The following is an 18482-nucleotide window of genomic DNA, read 5'->3' on the forward strand; positions in this document are numbered from 1 at the left end:
CTCGGTCTCAGAGCATTCAAATTTATACCTGAATGTTATTGAAATAGGGAAGAATGTACATTGATTATTTTAATGTGTTTCTGCGCTGCGCTCCGAGCTCCGTCGGTTTGCGAAGGCCTTTAGCGATAACTGCACCCATACTAACGCAATTATAAATAGAGGTCGAGGAATGTGTATGACGCCCTGAGCGAGCCCACGCGCCGACCAATCAGAAGCAAACACAGAGAGGCTCGTCTGGGTTCATGCGATAAACATATCCGTTACACAAAGGGATAAAAATGCTAAATCCCATAAAAAATAAGTTACAGGGTACCTCAAAGACAAGTGTTAGTCGCAAAATCATTTAAAATGATTTGAATTTTAATCGGATTCGCTGACATGTTTATAAAATCAGGTTGAGCTGTTCTTTTGCGCGGGGTTTCGGCACAGTAGAGTGAGAAAGCAGTAATTCGTCATGACTTACGTATGAATGAAAAGAGCGCGTTATTGAATAGATCGCGTTCGACGGCCACCAGCAGTATTCCTCAATTCGTTGCGCGCGTAGTCGGACGTGTCGTGCGCAGAGTGTGTGTTGTGCCAGCTTATACACAGAACACAAACACTCGCAGTGTATTTAGTATAAGAATAGAAATACTACATAACCAATCAAAATGGGCATGGCTATCAATAATCTACCCCAGGTAAGTGTCCTCTGTTTTATTATATGTGTATTTATTTTAAATTTAATAATACTAGCCGGCAACTTTGGTTTGAATTGGAAAGTAACAGTAGTTATAATGACCGCTTTGACCTTGTGGAACTTGTTCACGATAAATAACGAGTCTCCTATCTTGCTCGTTCGTTTTACATCCGCGCGTAATGCAATCCAGTTACAGCGAAGGATTATGCAAAATCTCTTATATTTTTAATTCAGCAAAATAAGTATAGTATTCCCAATTCAACTTATGAATATATTGTGATTAAAAGTTTTATATTTTCACGAATTTCATGAACAACAACCAACTCGTTACCTAATCTACTGAAGCAATGAGTGCTATGTTATGACGCATGGTGTATTGTTGCATGTAAAATAAGGACATAAATATTTTCCTTTTCCGTACTAAAGGAAAACCATTATCCTTTTACATGATTTCTATCCCGGCATAACCATTAATTAGCATAAGAATGTGATGGCTGACTTTATTATAATAAAAAAGCCAGTAAAAGTGTATGCTTTGCTCATCGCATGTTATCACAACTTATTTAAATACGCAAATAATATTTACAATCGTGCAGCCCCACAGCTCCAACAAGTGCAAATAACGCAGCGTACTACGTAGGAGAACAACACGCGAACGCGAAGCGATGCGGCGCGGGGTGAATCAATCCTTTGATACCTATAGAAGTGTCCTACTTGGGCGATCTCGTTGCAAAAGCGAACGCCGTGGTGGGCCCGCCGCTTCGCTTCGCATTCGCGAGTTGTTCGCTTACGTAAGACGCAGCGTTACACGTGCAGCCGCTTAGGTCGTATTCAAAGTATTCAAAGACGGCAATCTCAAGTCCAAGTTTACGTTACGTTCTCCACATGATATTTCAATATCGTAAATTTTTATATTGTGATTGACTTTCAAAACCGGAGGTGGGTAATCCTGTCTCAGAGGTTATAAAACACTAATAACCAATTACTTTTCAGGCTTATATTTTATCAACCTGCAAATTTTTTAATGAAGAGATAACGCCGTAAAGGTCTTAGTCAGATTACGAATTGCATTTTGGTTAAAAAAAATGAAGGTGTATGTATAGCACCCAATAGCCCTGCGCCGACCTGGATATCCCACAGAATGATTAAATATTATCTAAGTATATGGGGAATTCCCCTTATGGGCATTATGGGTTATTGCCCTTATTGCATATACCCTCTCGTTCATATCACGGACCGGGCAGTGGGATATGATCCTAAACAAGGTTTTCTCTTCCTTGCAGATCCGCGAGGAATGCGAGATCTTCCAGTGGTCCGACAAGCAGCTACGGGAGGTCATGGTGCGCCTCCACAGCGCCATTGAGAAAGGTCTCGGCAGTGATACGCATGAATCCTCCATCGTCAAGTGCTGGATCACTTACATTCAAGACTTACCCAATGGAAAAGGTAAACTTTCTTCCATTCCAATAAAACCAATGTAGTTTCGTAGGCTAGAAGACAAAGACTTATATTTCTTTATTTTCAGAACGCGGTAAATTTTTGGCGTTAGATTTGGGTGGAACCAACTTCAGAGTATTAATAATAAATTTAGGTGATAATCACTTCGACATGCAGTCCAAAATTTATGCTATACCTCAACACATCATGACTGGTACTGGAATAGCTCTGTTCGATCACATAGCAGAGTGCTTAGCCAATTTTATGAAGGTATAAAACATTTAGATTGACATAAAAAAATGTATTTACACAATAAAAAAAATATTTCTTAATTTAAATGCTGGGTTGTTGTTAGGAACACGGAGTGTATGAAGAACGTTTGGCGCTCGGATTCACATTCAGTTTCCCGCTAAAACAACTTGGTCTCACGAAAGGCATTTTACAACGATGGACCAAAGGATTCTCTTGCTCTGGCGTTGTCGGCACAGATGTCGTCCAGGGATTAAAAGACGCCATCGCGAGACGTGGAGTAAGTGTCAAATATCTTCATCATATCACTTCTTTTAGTTAACCTTTAGAGAAAACCCTCAGTATCACACAATTGAAAACAATCTTGTGCAGTTCTCCTCATTGATGCTATGGCATGACATAGGTATAAGAATGATACCTTTTCTCCAGAAAGTTGCAAGTTTCCTCTGTGCCCTCCAAAATCTTCAGAGGCTGTTGTAGTAACATTTATAGTTTCTTGCAAATTGCAGTCTTCCTAGCCCACATCATTGCGACGAAATGTACATAAGAAGTAATTTTACAGGACCTTTCATTATCTGTGATGGGCATCCTTAACGATGCCACCGGCACTCTTATGTCATGTGCATATAAGGAACGCCATTGCAAAATAGGCTTGATAATTGGTGAGTTGACGATGATACCAGCTCTCGATGTAACGCATGAATCTGGCAACCGAAATGAGAGCCCAGTAGAGGCTTTCTAGACAACTTATGACAACTCAGTACCTATGGTCGATCATTTGTTTCTGTTTAATTCTATTGATTAATATTTAATCAATGGACTGCACACAAAATAACCAAGATATTTGTTCAAGTTTTCTTTTCAACAGAAGAAATCCTTCCTACCGTTTCTTTTAGTTTCATGCACATAGCCTGTTTCGTTCTAATTAGAATGCAGCTTTTTATGTTTTCGGTTTCTCCAATTGATGAAGTCCAATTCAATTGTTTAACAAAATTTTACATTAGATAATTGTAGTAATCCACTTTTTAAATTGAAATGTACAAAAAGTTTTTTTTTGTGATTCATTTCATAAATTGTTCTTTTGTGATCGAACTGACGACTGAGTTGCTATAAATAAACTCGAAAGCCCCTAAAATCATCCTCAACATGAGGTCGATCCACAGCTCTGCATCCAACTCAACTCCAACTGGAATAATTTTTCATATCTATTCCTAAACGCATGTGTTCTCACTCTTGTAGGACGTACAGATTGACATATGCGCTATTCTGAATGACACCACGGGTACATTGATGTCTTGCGCGTGGAAAAACCACAACTGCAAAATAGGACTCATCGTTGGTAGGTTTACCTTGTTTATTGGCGTGTGGTGGTGTGCTTTCCTGTTGTTTTATGTGTCTAATGAGCTTGAGTCTACAACTTCACACACATCGAGATCAAATGATGTATGACGTCAGTAACGTCAATTCACCGTCATCTTCAATCATAATCAAACGACGACGTGTGTTTAGTTAGAGTCTTCTGGCTGTCTACTTCTAACTCATATAACATACATGACATTATTAATATTTTTAAAGCATGAATTGCCTGACCATAATGGGAATGCATAAGCATGTTAAATTAAACCTAATTCTAAATTAAATCCAGTGAGCAATATTATTATGAATGACAATGAGTTAGTCAAGCGTAAAACAGGCCAGAATTTTCATAAATGAAAAATACAGACTAATGACTCTTCTAATGAGCTTGTAGTACCTAATGCTAAATATTAAACTTCAATATACGCCTCAGTTACTTTAGTTATTAACGACAACTGTGTGGGAAAACGGCTCTGTATTATTCGTGAGACTTAACAACGATCAAAGTACAGACTGGCATGATTTTGCATTATTTAGACGAGTTTTTATTTGCTACTGTGTCATTAACGCTTTTTGATGAATGGGTATCTTACTGCAAATGTTATAATGCCTAATATATATGTTAGGTACCGGCAGCAACGCGTGCTATGTTGAGAAGACGGAAGCCTGTGAGACATTTGAAGGAGGCTTGAGCAAACAAGACATGGTTGTAAACACAGAGTGGGGAGCATTTGGAGATGATGGAGCACTTGACTTTGTACGCACAGAGTTCGACCGCGAAATCGACCAACATTCCGTTAACCCAAGCAAACAAATGTGAGTCGGTAACACGTACAGTTTTGAATACAACGAGATACCGTTCCCTGTAATGTGTACTGATTTATTTATTGTTCCGTTTCAGTCAGGAGAAGATGATATCTGGCATGTATCTGGGAGAACTTGTCCGTCTTGCGCTCGTGAAATTTACGCGGATGGGTCTACTCTTTGGAGGTCGCGGCTCGGATCTTTTCTTCCAACGAGGCAGCTTCTACACTAAATACGTTTCTGAAATTGAGTCTGACAAACCAGGAGATTTCACGAGCTGCATGGAAGTGCTTGAGGAATTGGGTAAGTTATGACCAACTACCAACTGTAGCTTTTGCAAACGGGCTTGAGTCACAAATTTATATTGTTACTATTTGCACTATCCGCGTACGAACCAAAATGTGCGCAACCAACAGTCAAAGGGAATGATATTACTTTACTATGACATCACATTCATCAGAGACAATCTCGATACAATTGATCTGTTTTCGTTTAATATTCGCTATTAATATGGGGCACGTGAGTTCGGTTGTATATTTATAGAGGCACTAGAAAAATTACAACACAGGGAACACGGTATCATGTCATTGTCTTTGATTAATTTTATGGCAAATAATTTTGTATCGTCAGTTGGTTAGCGGCAAGTGGTCGCGTTGTGATGGATGACTGGTCTTTTTATAGTGTTGAAATTATCTATGATAAAAACTGCTAGGCATCGGTAGGTACACATGTTATAGGGTTACATAAGCTACCTGCGGACTATTCGTTACATCACATTATTAGTCAGGCCGTAGGTTATACACAAGACGAACGAAAGCAATGAACAACTAATATTATATAACAAAAAAAACGGTCAAGTGCGAGTTCGTTTAACTCGCGCACCGAGGGTTTCGTACAAACTTTCAATTTTCTTATGCAAATAGAATCACGAAAGACGTGACCAGAAGTATACTAAGCGTAATTGTGTACAGCGCCATTTATCGGCAAATTAGCTAACTAATTTGCGCGACCTGTATGTATGTTGGTTTTTCAAGGATACTTAATTCTTTATCATGTGAACCGATTTCAACAATTTTTGTTTTATTTGAAATAAGGTATTTTAAGTGTAATCTTATAGACATTTCAAGTATAACAAACACCCGGAACTGGGCTTAAATTGCAAATTAAATTAGAAAATGTTTTTTGATAATTAAAAAAAAAGTTTTATTGTTATTATTATGTAAAAATTTCTAAAATTTTCGTTAGTAAACTTCGGAGATAAAAGGGGGTGGGGGGTGGTATTTTTTCACATTGTCCTTCATGTCTTTTTTTTTTCACTATGAAAAACAAACAAATGATATCCTACTCGACCTAGTAACTACTGACTTTTTGCCCCCTATTTATATTGGGCATTTTTTATACTTAATAAAAAATACACTTCTAATGTGTTAAGGTTAGCGCTGTTTATAACTATCCAAATTTCAAATCGATAGCTTCAGTAGTTCTCGAGATATTTAGCAATGTGACAGACAGACAGGCGGACAGAGTCGCACCATAAGGGTTCCTTTTGTACCTTTTTGGTAAGGAACCCTAAAACAATGTGTAAACTTAAATATTCCACGAGTATCGCTAAAAACAAAGGTTACTGTCCCCGTAAGCTAAAGTTGGTGGCGTAAATAGTTTTTTTTTGTGACGTAATTCGTTAACAGTATCTATCTATATCTACGAACAAAAACTTCGTGATAACTGTTTTACTGCCTGTAGGTTGACTTCGCGTTGGATTCGTAATATATAGTGAGTGACTCGACATAAATCAAAATGGATGTAGAACATAAACATCAACAAGTTTATCTAATATTTGAGGGTAAATTTTAACGAAACCCGGCGGATAAAAAAGGGAGTGTACTTAATCTTTTTTGTGTGTATCTATACGAGTATACCTGTGTAACTAATGACTATATAATTCGTTGGCACGATCTGAAGTTCTGGTCATGTAAATACGTCGTATGAGTTGTCTGAAAGATTTTTCAGGGATAAGATGGAATGAGAGCTGTAGGGTTTTTTACTTAAAACAATTTTACTTAAAGCTCGTTTGGATAAACAAAAACAATCTGATGAAGTGATGACATACTTGGGTTTGTATATTAGGGAAGATTAAATCCCTGCCGACTGACGACACTAAAGCTGATAAAATAATCAGTGCTTATCTCTTTACCTCTAAAACAACGAATCTTTATTGCCTACGCATTAATAATAATAATAAATAAAATAAAATATCTTTATTTCGAAGAAGAGACTTTATAGTTGTTAGTAACAAATGATAATAAAACAAAACTAACTGTAGGTAGGTGTAGGTGGGTGTAATTAAAACTGTAGGTAGTAAAAAAATAACTTTGATTTGATAACACTAAATATATGAATTAATCGCAGAAAAGGTTCCGGTTGTTATTTATGTTATGCGAATCTGTTTTTGATTTATCTATAATTAGTATAATTACCTACAACTATGTATGCTGTGCACTGTGCATGAGGCATGAACCTAGCAAAATATTATATATCACTATCAGCATCAGATCACGGCGTGCCGCGGTTCTAAACAATACATTACAAAACCTCTATCCAATTTTTTTACGTGTGTAAATACGCCGCCAACATTAAACACCCGTTTGTTTGAAGGGAACACTAAGGGTCGGTTGCACCAAACTGTTTGTCATCGTTAAAGTGGTCGCTAAATTTTATTGTATGAAAAGTTTCATAGTAACCGCCGCGATTACTCTGTGTATCAAGTGCGGATGGTGCAACTGGCACTAATTGATACAGGTCAATACAGCTAACAGAACGTCCTTGTAGTCATTAGTAACTTTTAACCAGAGATGGGCATCAGGGTTTTTTTATTCACGAAAATCACGAATGATTTATATTAATTAACCGCTTTTCAAATGACGAATGATTTATTCGTTATTTCATTCGAATAAATCAACGAAAAATATTTAAGCTTTTTGGCTTATTCCATTTAAATAAACAACACAAATAATAACATGTTAAATATGACTCGTTTTTACTGTATATTTGTTCTGACACATTAATTATTGTTAAGGGTTAAAGGATAAGGTAGTATAATAAACAAAGGATTAGCGTGAAATGGTTATTTGTTTTGTTTTACAAGGGAGGAAAGTTGTTGTTTATCCGCTCGTGCTAATATTGATACTTGATACCCGAGCAAGAGAAAGATTCCAAAATTGAACCTCGAGTGTTCGAAACGCACCCGAAGTGACGTCACGGACGGCCGACTGCGTCCGAAATTCGAACATCGGCAATCGTCGGGGGACTATATAACGTCCGCCGACAGCAGCCAACGGCAATCTTCGAAACTACATTGAGCGATAAAGTTGTACTGTAATTCAGTCCTAAACGTAAAATAAATCTGTAAATAATTTAAAATTCATTGAAGATCCACTAGGCATCCCTGCAGTATATTTAGAAAGGAGCCTAGGCCTCAACAACGAGCGTTGCGAGGGTTTCAAGGCACGAAGGTTAAACAAATTTTGCCACCGAGTGAAACACAACATTTTTCACCACACCAACGCAAGAAAAATACTAACTGTAAAATATCAAACAAAATCAAACCAAAACAAATCCAAATGAATGTTATTAAATATTTATCATTCAAAATCATCATTTGAAAGTCAATTCTACCAGCCAACATAAGGTAACAACTCAAAATTTGCATCAGATTACTTTGCCACACAGGTGGATAAAATGCAACTTTCTCATCAGTTTTTGAACAATCAAGAGAGCCTTTACCGGCTGGTGTGGTGAAAAATGAGTTAGTCACACACAAAGTAAGTAACTTTCTAGCCTGGCCTAGAAAGAGAGAGCTATATACAGCGAAAGAGTGAGAAAACCAAATTTTCTTATCAGTTGTTTGCTTCAGAGCGCATCTCACAAGTACTCACCAAGTCACCACGCTTAATTTATATTTATCAGTAACTATTCAGTTGCAGTGCATTGCACATCACAGTTGCCAAATCTTTCTAAACCGAGAAAAGTTAATAATGGTATTCCAATAAAGTTCAATAAACAATTATTCGTGGCAATTCATTTGACGAATTATTCATTCCACGAATAATTTATTCAAATAAGAATAACCATCCGACAATTTTTCGTCATTCGCGAATAATTTTGTTATTCTTATTCGTTATTCGAAAAAAAATGCCCATCTATGCTCTTAACGAAGTGGGTGACGCAAGTTCGCGCAGTTTTAGGTTTATTAACATTTTCTTAGTTTCTCGTTTGACAAGTTTAAAAAGCATGGTCTACCTTTACCAACTACTACCGAGGCAGTATTCTGAATGGACTACGTGAAGTGTCCATAAGATATAACCTTGTGTTGTTCACAAGCAGTTCTATTGTGAAGTCTAGACTTTCGGTTAGTGTCATTAAACTCATTGTAATGTATAACAATTGTCCAATTTATGTAAAAAAAACTATCAATCACGATTAATATTCTTCGTAAGGCATTGGAAACTTGCATGTAGGAAAACGTTTTCTCCACGTTATTTCCATCCATCCAAGACCAACCAGAACTAGTGTATCCTGACTATTAGTGATTTACTTTAATTTTCTAAAGCACGAAACGTCAAGATAAACCGATGTACGAAACTGACGAGTACTTGCCGTCTGACATTGGCCGTAATATGGTCAAACAAAAAACGGCTCTTTATCGACCTTCGAGTGTAGGTATCTGCCCATGTTCGCTTTCAACAGCATCATCTACAATATCGTGTGCTCTAATTCCAGGGTTGTCCCATGCGACAGAGGCTGACATGGCGGCTGTGCGACACGTGTGCGAATGCGTCTCGAAGCGGGCCGCGCACCTCGTGTCGGCCGGGCTCGCGGTCCTCATCAACAAAATGGGCGAGCCGCGCGTCACCGTCGGCATCGACGGCTCCGTCTACAGGTTCCATCCGCACTTCCACGCGATCATGTGCGAGAAGATCGCACAGCTGATTCGGCCCGGGCTACAGGTGAGGAAAACCACTTATAAGCATTGCTTGTTATCCCCGATCAAAGAGCCTATTAGAATTCTCATTTGCCACGGCGTGGCAACCTTTATGCTCCATCCAACCGAAGCCTTAGTACAGCCTCTGCGGCCCCAGCCTAATGTCTGGATTAATTTTTCCGGGGGCTATGTCTGCAAGTGTCGCAAAGTTTTGTACAGTCTTTCCATTAAGTACCTACTTTACTATTATCTGTGTGTTTTTCCTATCGGCCTTAACACAAGTAAATAGACATTAAATTTAACAATTATAATTATTTGCTAAGAATTGTCGATTACATCGCGCCCTTCGTCTTGCTATAATTATAATATACCTAACACCAAAGATCCATTGCCTTCTATGTTTTATCAGTTCGATATATAATGAAGACTTCTGCAAATGATAAACTAATGGGCCAATTAAATGATAACCTAAGCAACCCTACTCTAATCGGTTGTATGTGCTAATGCGTAAACCCAGTAGGTAACATGACATGTTTATTAAGGAAAAATAACTTAGTGTGGGAAAAAAAACGCTTATAATATGACCTACTAGTTTTATCTATAGGTAGTTTAAACCTGGTAGTGAATAGTAATTTTCCTATCTACTTTTTTTTGCAAATTGAGCGACAATTAACTATAGTCACGCTTAATCGGAAGCGACGATAAATAAAACCATCTGGTAGATTTCGTCCTTACAGATTTTACAGCTAATTTCCTTATAAATGAGGAAAATAGCTGCACTTTTCTTTTGCGAAACAAATATATTTTATAAGTATCTAATTGAGTTACCCCAATAAAGTGTGGCTAGGAAAAAAAGTGGCAGCATATTTTGCATTTTTTGGCATATTTTGTCCTAATTTTTAAGCAGTGCATTTTTTTATAGTAATCTGTAGATAGTATTATATAAAATTTAATACATATAGATACTAGATAGAATCGTATTTAAAATAAAAGGGCGAATTCAAGTTTTCGCCTTTTACATCTCTTCTAACACTTTTAGAACAGCGTCTTCTGAGAGAATTTATGAGGTGTTTCTCAGCATAAGCATAGTTTTTTGTTTAAGTTTGACGAGCTAATTAATACCTTATTAAATTGTCTTTTGTTCAATATTTAACTTTTAGGGTTCCGTACCTCAAAAGGAAAAAACGGAACTCTTATAGAATCACTCGTGCGTCTGTCTGTCTGTCTGTCCGTCTGTCACAGCCTATTTTCTCCAAAACTACTGGACCAATTAAGTTGAAATTTGGCACACATATGTAAGTTTGTGACCCAAAGATAGACATGTAACGTAAACAAATTAATTTTAAACACGAGGGCCACTTATATAAATTTTGTCAAACTATATCGTGTTACATATCAAATGAAAGAGCTCATTGTGGGAATCTCAAATATATATTTTTTATAATTTTAAGATACACAGATTAGAAGTTATTCAAGAAAATAGGCAAAAAATGACTATTCCACCCCCTTTATCTCCGAAACTACTGGGTCAAAAATTTTGAAAAAAATACACAAAGAAGATCTTTACCTATAGATCACCGGAAAACCTGAATGGAACCGGAAATGTGCAATCAAGCGTGAGTCGGACTTAATTACTTAGTTTTTGATCCGACCCCTACGGGTTTTTCAAAGACATTTCCACATAAAAAATACATTATTTAAATTGTATGTATGTATGTATGTAATGTATGTAAACACTTTATTGTACATAAGACAGATTACAAACACAATAAAAGAACATAAATATATACAATGTACAAAGGCGGACTTATCCCTATAAGGGATCTCTTCCAGTCAACCTTTGAGCAATTGAGAATGAAACAATAAACAGATCAAGATAGACAAACGAACACTATGAACAGAAAGTAAATTATGGTTCAATTATTACAAACGTAAATAATTAAAACCTGTAATCTAGAATATAAAATAAACATATATATACAATACATATCCATATAAACACAAATATATACCCATAAATACATATATATACATATATTTTATATTGTGTATGTGTGTTGTGTATTGTGTAATGTACGGAACCCTTGGACGCTTGAACCACTCCTTAGTAAACAACTTAATCTACACTCTACACTACACTACCCATCATGCACTCATTAGAATATAACTAATAAATCCGCGCAATTACTCTGATAGCGGCCTTTGGACCTTCCTCGATATCACTAGTCCGCCGAAGTGACCAAGACGAGCCCCCTCGTCAATAACAAGTTTATCGAATTGTGATATTTGTGATAAACCCGTTCCGAAGGCGGACTATGCCCGACAAATAAAGCTTACATCACTCAAATATCGCAAACAATTTTTATCAGTAAAAAGAAGGCGTTGTTGTGACCGCTCGACCTTTGTGACGCGATGTGCGCTGACGAAATGTTATACTTAGAAGTCACACTGATATATCTAAATTTGAATTAAACCGCAGCCAAATAACGCTAGACCGTACTCATAAAGTTGTGTCCCTGCCGGTTAGTAAGGTTGCCAGAGCTCAACGAGGGTGCGGGGTGTTAGGGTCGGCAACGCGTATGTAACACCTCTGGAGTTGCAGGCGTCCATGGGCTATGGTGACCGCTTACCATCAGGCGGGCCGTATGCTTGTTTGCCACCGACGTAGTATATTAAAAAAGAACTTCTCAAGCTCGATGTCCCACCTAAATGATTTTGCTAACGCATTACGTTTCATTCGTTTTGCATCTATTTCTGCACGGTAATTGTTTTGAAAGCAGCTCATCAGCTGTTTTCAGCGTAATGCAATGTCCCAGCTACTATTAAGAAAATCACCCTGCATCTTCACTCATATTTAAAGTAAAACGGAATTTGAAATTTAATAATACATTAAACTACCTACGCAGTTAAAAAGCCTGCGCAATCGCAACCAAGTCCTTGGATTGATTTTAATTCCCACAAAAAATGTGCAACCTAAGGGCTACACAGAAGTAGATGGAGCGACTAGCGTTGAAAAAACCGGGAAAATTTCAAAACGACTCGTTTTTTTCAAGTTTCTTTGGAAAAAAAAAACAATGTATTTTTCACTAGACTTATATTGACCGGGATATAGACCGTGATTACCTTTTGTATTATTTGTGAGCTCCCGATATTTCGACGCAGTTACATGCATCATGTTCACGGGTGACTGAAGATAGCGGGTGGGTGTCAAAGTTGTGTAGACAGCGCTCTGTCTACCCTCATTCTTGCGCGTCGGCTGCGTTCACTTTCAACGTTACCAACGGTCGCATTCACACTTGTTGGTCCGGTCGCGTTCACACTCGTTGGTCTGTCCAAACACACTACACTCACGGTGTCACTACGCGTGTTTGATTCGGATATCACTGGTTTTTTACACAAACAAATCACAGGATTCCACACATTTGACAGTTTAAACCCATCTTCACGATTAAAATTTTTGTATTTGTGAATTTCAACGGCTTCTCTTACCAATCTTGGTATATAGTCTAATGTATTTTTCAATATACTTAATTAGGAATTTAAACAGGTAGGTTAAGGTTGCATGTCTAATGTGTTTGTTTATGGATTATGGGCATTGACACTGTCATCACTCATCAGCAGGGACCGGCCCGCTATCCCTTATCGGGGTTTTATAAGGGTATTGCATAAGGCTTAACTAACCATACCCTTTGCCAGACAAAACCCTTTCTTTTGCTTTTAAAAACCCTTATATCTATCTAGTAATCGGTAGCCCAAATACCCTTACAAAACCCTTATCATCCGCTCACCAACACCTTGCAAATTGCTTATAAGGGTTAGCCTTATAAAGGGCTTCCCTTTTAGCATATAAGCGTGCTAATTTAAGTCGTCTACCTTGTTCATAAAGCACACATTACTTCGAATCCGAGCGATCGTCGGCGGCGACGGCGGCGTTCTTTGACTAGGCACGTATTTTCTTTCCTTTTCATACACTACCGTAGATATATACTAATCCTGTCTCTTTCACGCAAAGGGAAACCTTTATAAAAAGCGCTTAAAGATAAGGGTAACCCTTATTAAGAGCTAGCCTTATTTTTGGTTAGCTTTTCGGTAAGGGTTAGTCAAAGGTAAGGGTATGAATGGGCTTGCAGTTCAAAAGGGAAAGTCTTTCAATGTGTTAGCCGTGTTTAAGTGTCGCCCATTGAAAGGGTTTTATCGCAGAAAGGGTTGTCCGGTCCCTGCTCATCAGTGGCATTGTGTGTGACGTATTAAATTTTTCTGAATAGAACTGGAAAAAAACCGAAAAGAACGAAATTTTGTAAAATTCCCGAAAACTACATTTGATTTTTTCCGGAATTTTCATCCCTAGGAGCGGCTATAGAAACACGATAATATTAATACCATAATACCTGCTCATATACGTCAATTCCTATGACTTCAATTGAATAAATCGAATAGATCATCGTGATGCGGTAACTTTTAACAAAAATTTGGTGATTGTAAATTAATATATCTTATTAGATAAATAGGAGCGTTGGTAGTCATAGGCTCTCGTCACTCTCGTGACATCTATAGTAAATCTTCAATATTTGTATTACGCGTACGGAAATGTCGGTTGTTGGATAATGATGATATTTAAAACATAGTACCTAATGTATAAATTAACAGTTTAATGTTTACACTTAACTGCGCACTGTAATGTGTAAAATTAAACCTACCGCCACATTGAACTTGTCGGTTACTCCAGCTTCAGACCTGACGTGAGTAGGTACTGGCTCTATCATACATCTTCTGAACAAGCCGCACATACTTCTCTGGCATTCCTTTCTCTCTCATAGACCACCACAGAACCTTACGGGGGACTCTATCGTATGCCTTTTTCGTCGTAATCCGTAAGTCGTAACCATTCACGATTCCATAAAACACAAACGAACGACCGTTTAACATGAATGTTTCTGCCCAACTAAAACAATTGCAAAAAATAATGCCATGCATGCGGCGAAATGGCACGAGTCGTTATCTTATCTCTCGGTCACCAGGTGCGAATGAATAAAATAGGATAAATTCTGGTATGAGTTAGAAAAGGAAGATGTTTTACGCTCGCAATACAGTCATGTTGATCTTTGCAGATGCAACATTGCGAATTCATTAAATACTAAATGCGTTATTATCGCAAAACGGACAGAAACAAATTGAAATAATAAATAAATCGAATATTTCAAAAAGAACCGGGAATTCCCGGTTCCGGGTCTTCAGTACCGGTTTTTTTGAGACTACAAAATTCCCCGGAATTCAAGAACCGGGAATTCCCGGGAGCATGCCCTAGCGGCAGCCCACGGGCGGTGCGCCGGCCAAATATACCTAAACTGCGCAGTGACACCCCCCTGATTAGGGGCGGTATGAAAACGACAATTTGACCAAACTAGGGTTCATTTTTACAAGCTTTTATTTCTTGCAAATCTTGCAATATAACGATGTAAGTAAATATGTATGTAGTTATGTAACTGTGTTTGTATAAGGTAATAATATCGGGTCGGGTGATAAGGCCATAATATAGCATTGTCACCCGACTTACATATGTCTGCAAATTTTCAGCTTCATCGGAAACCGGAAAGGGGGTCAAATTTAACTTGCAAAATTTGACCCCCTTTCCGGTTTCCGATGAAGCTGAAAATTTGCAGACATATGTAAGTCGGGTGACAATGCTATATTATGGCCTTATCACCCGACCCGATATTATTACCTTCGAGCTGATCTGATGATGGAGACAGGAGGTGACCATAGGAACTCTGTGATAAAACACCGCAATCTAATTTTATTATGTTTAAGGTTTTTAGAATTGTCTCAATCTTTTTAGTTGCCTGTCGAAAGAAACGTAATGAAATTTTTGCCAAAAACTTATTAAAATGATTAATTTGCCCGAGTTGTCGCGATAGCCTGGTGGATATTAATTTTAAAGTAATGATGCGATGTAATTTTCAAAACAAAGGCTTACGAGGGCGGAAAATCGAACCATCTAGATTTTATTGTTGGTAAGATTTGCATTTGAGTGTGTCTTACAATTATTGTACCTATCATCAGATAGGTACAATAATTGTTTACATGATTTAAAGTCTAGTTTCACGAATTTTCAAATGAATGCTTGTAATAAATAACAGTATGATTGATTTTTTGCCGCTACTGTATTTCTTGGTCCGACCAAACGATTTTCGGTAGGTTCCTTCCTTCTGATCCTTCCTTCCCTTATCCCACCTACGTTGGGGTCGGGTCTCTTTGTCATTTTGCGCCAGAGTAGTCGACTCTGGGTTGTCTCTTCTACTATGTACAGGTTAAAGAACCTGTCGGTTCTAATATTGGACCACCATGTGAATTTTGGTCTTCCTCTTCCTCTCGGTTGTTCCAGAAGGTTCAATGCAATATTGACGGCATGGTCTGTTCCTCTTCTTTGAATGTGGCCGTACCATATCAGTCGGGTTTCAAGGAGTTTTTCTCTAATTGGGGCTAGTTTGAATCTTCCGCGGACGTAATTGTTCCTTATCCGGTCTAGTCTCGTGACACTCCCTGCCCGGCTAAACATTTTCATCTCATTGACATGCAGGAGTTGCTCATGAGATTTATTTACAGCCCAGCATTCCGACCCATACAAAAAGGCTGGTCTCACTGCAGTTTTGTAAACTTTTCCTTCCAAAATTAAGAAATCTACATAATATTATATCTTGCTACTGAAAGACTTAGGGCCAGGCCAGGTGCACCAAACCAAAACAGGTCAATGACATCGCATTTCATTTGCTGCTTGTATGCAATTCGTGAATTATGATGCGTAGTGCTAGTGCAACGTGCAACCGATACTCAATTTGTTGTTTAACCTCTAGCCGCTCTAAAAAAATAATTATTATCATATCAGTTATTTTTGTTTATTAGCGGTTATTTAATTACGATTTGTTTTCGTTTCCAGTTCGACCTCATGCTGTCAGAGGACGGTAGCGGGCGCGGGGCGGCGCTGGTGGCGGCGGTGGCGTGCCGCGAGATCCAAAAGGCCGCGTAAGCGGCTGACCCTCTCCGTCCCACTGTACCTTCACCACCAACGTGACTGGGATCGCACGACGTTTTCTAGGTTAGGCCGTAGCTCGAGTGAGGCTTTCCCAAAGATTTCGGCTTCTAAAATGTTTAACAGTTGTGACCAAAGTATTTATTTCGATCTGATGGAAACAGCCCGGACTAGATGCTGGACATCTCAGTTTTTTTGTGGGACGGTTTTAACGGTCCTAAATCAGCTTTATTTTCCCATACGTTCGGGTTACATAATTAGGATAATGTAGAGTATTATAACCCTAAAGTAGCGCACCAAAGACGCGACTGCGTTTGTCCGGTCTGGCGACGGTTAGATAGATTTAATACATGTTATTGGTCTCAAATATATCTTAGGGAAATCGCCTCTAGTGGTCGGAGCATTTTAATGTATGCAAATGTATATGGGTCAGTAGATGAAAAGATAGATTCCGGTGATATTTTGGAAAGTCTTCAGTTTATGTGTTCTACTCTATGTCCCAAAAGTACTTTTTAGATGGACACTAAGATCCTAACTTAAAAACTTTTATATCGATGTCCAAAAGATTTTATTGTACTTATATTGGTAAGTAGTCTAGTCACAAACCAGGATTAAGTTATCTGTTGCTACATCTTCTTGAGTCTTGAATTTCGTTTCACCATTTATTTACTGAGCTTGTCCTGGTTTTTTACACTTGTAATAATATTGATCTTAGTGTCGGTCTGCGCGCTCTGCATTCATTTGCAGTTTCGTAGCCAGCAGTGCAGAGACCTGGCCCAACCATCAGCGATATTTCCTTTTATTAGCAATAAGTAGATAAAAATGTACTTTAACGGAGAAAAAGCTCTTGTATTTTATAACGATGTTGAAGTTTGAGTAAGAAACTATTGTTAAATATATGATTAGTCTTATACAGAACATCACATACGAAAAGCAAACTATCTGTTGATACCATATTTATTCAAGTATTTTTATACAAATAATTAAACACAAAAAAAACGAATATTTAGCACATGCTACCCTAAGTCCAAGACTTACGCATTGTGATGCCATAAGAAGTTATTTAGAGGAATTATAGGTAACATTGTACAGTCAGCATCAGAAGTTGCTAAGCGGGTAAGGTGTTCAAAATGATCTTGACGCGACTTTATTGTTAAGAGAATAAGAGCGTGTCAAGGTAATTTTTAACACCTCGCCCGCTTAGCAACTTCTGCTGCAGACTGTATGAAATAATACACGAGAATCTCAGTTACGTCTCTGCGGATATTGTAAGCGTATAGTGAGCCATTGTTGTTGATCATTCCATTTATAGGACACCACAAGCAATCACTCTCATTTGTCTATCAACTGGCATCCAATTAGGTAGGTTCTAAGTATAACCAAAGATAGATATAACTCCGTAATAGATGGATACAGTCTAAGGAAAAAACGTGCCTCGAAAATCACGAAAATTTGACTCTCGATCAGATGGCGCCACTAGTTTTGGCCTACACTCGTATAGAGGGCGTTGACTGTTTCGTTTGTTATTTATAATTTTAACGCATACCAGTGAAAGAACATGGGTCAACATCATATAAAAATAATTAATGCAAATAAATAAAAAATTATCCATATTTAAATACATTTTAACGTATTTTTTTAAATCTTCATTTTTAGTTTTAAAGTGTGTCGACAGATGGCAGTGAATTTACTGGGGTTACAAAATTTACTATGACAGTACCGCTCTAGTATAAGTTACTCTATGGTATAACACAATACAAGGTAGTTTGCAATTTCGATTACATAGTTCGTATTTGTTTATTGATCACTTACTGTCAGGAGATTTTATAAAATGATCCAAAAATGACAGATTTAATCCCAGGTAGAAAACAATGCATTAATATAACTTTAGTTTATTGATATTTAACTGTGATAGAGCTAGAAATATGTTATAAAGATTTTTCGTTAGT

At 37.7% G+C, this 18482-nt stretch overlaps 1 protein-coding gene across 1 annotated transcript; it reads left to right on the forward strand.

Moving 5' to 3' along the window:
• The first annotated feature begins 503 nt into the window (after positions 1-503).
• On the forward strand, positions 504-17913 carry LOC134744611 (hexokinase type 2). The gene is made up of 10 exons (XM_063678484.1): positions 504-680; positions 1963-2125; positions 2205-2386; positions 2472-2645; positions 3605-3704; positions 4348-4537; positions 4623-4828; positions 9305-9531; positions 16441-17624; positions 17753-17913. Exons 1-9 carry the CDS (start codon positions 651-653, stop codon positions 16528-16530), a joined length of 1362 nt encoding a protein of 453 aa, XP_063534554.1. The 5' UTR covers positions 504-650; the 3' UTR covers positions 16531-17624; positions 17753-17913.
• Positions 17914-18482: the final 569 nt, after the last annotated feature.

Source organism: Cydia strobilella, chromosome 10, assembly GCF_947568885.1.
Source record: "Cydia strobilella chromosome 10, ilCydStro3.1, whole genome shotgun sequence".
Classification (NCBI taxonomy): Eukaryota; Metazoa; Arthropoda; class Insecta; order Lepidoptera; family Tortricidae; genus Cydia; species Cydia strobilella.

What these genes read in the sequence shown, in the direction of transcription:
- LOC134744611 (XM_063678484.1), top strand. Translation starts at nt 651, where the DNA reads ATGGGCATGGCTATCAATAATCTACCCCAG. An exon ending in GCTTAGCCAATTTTATGAAG is followed by an intron (nt 2,387 to 2,471) that starts GTATAAAACATT and finishes GGTTGTTGTTAG; the next exon opens with GAACACGGAGTGTATGAAGA. An exon ending in ACGCCATCGCGAGACGTGGA is followed by an intron (nt 2,646 to 3,604) that starts GTAAGTGTCAAA and finishes TCACTCTTGTAG; the next exon opens with GACGTACAGATTGACATATG.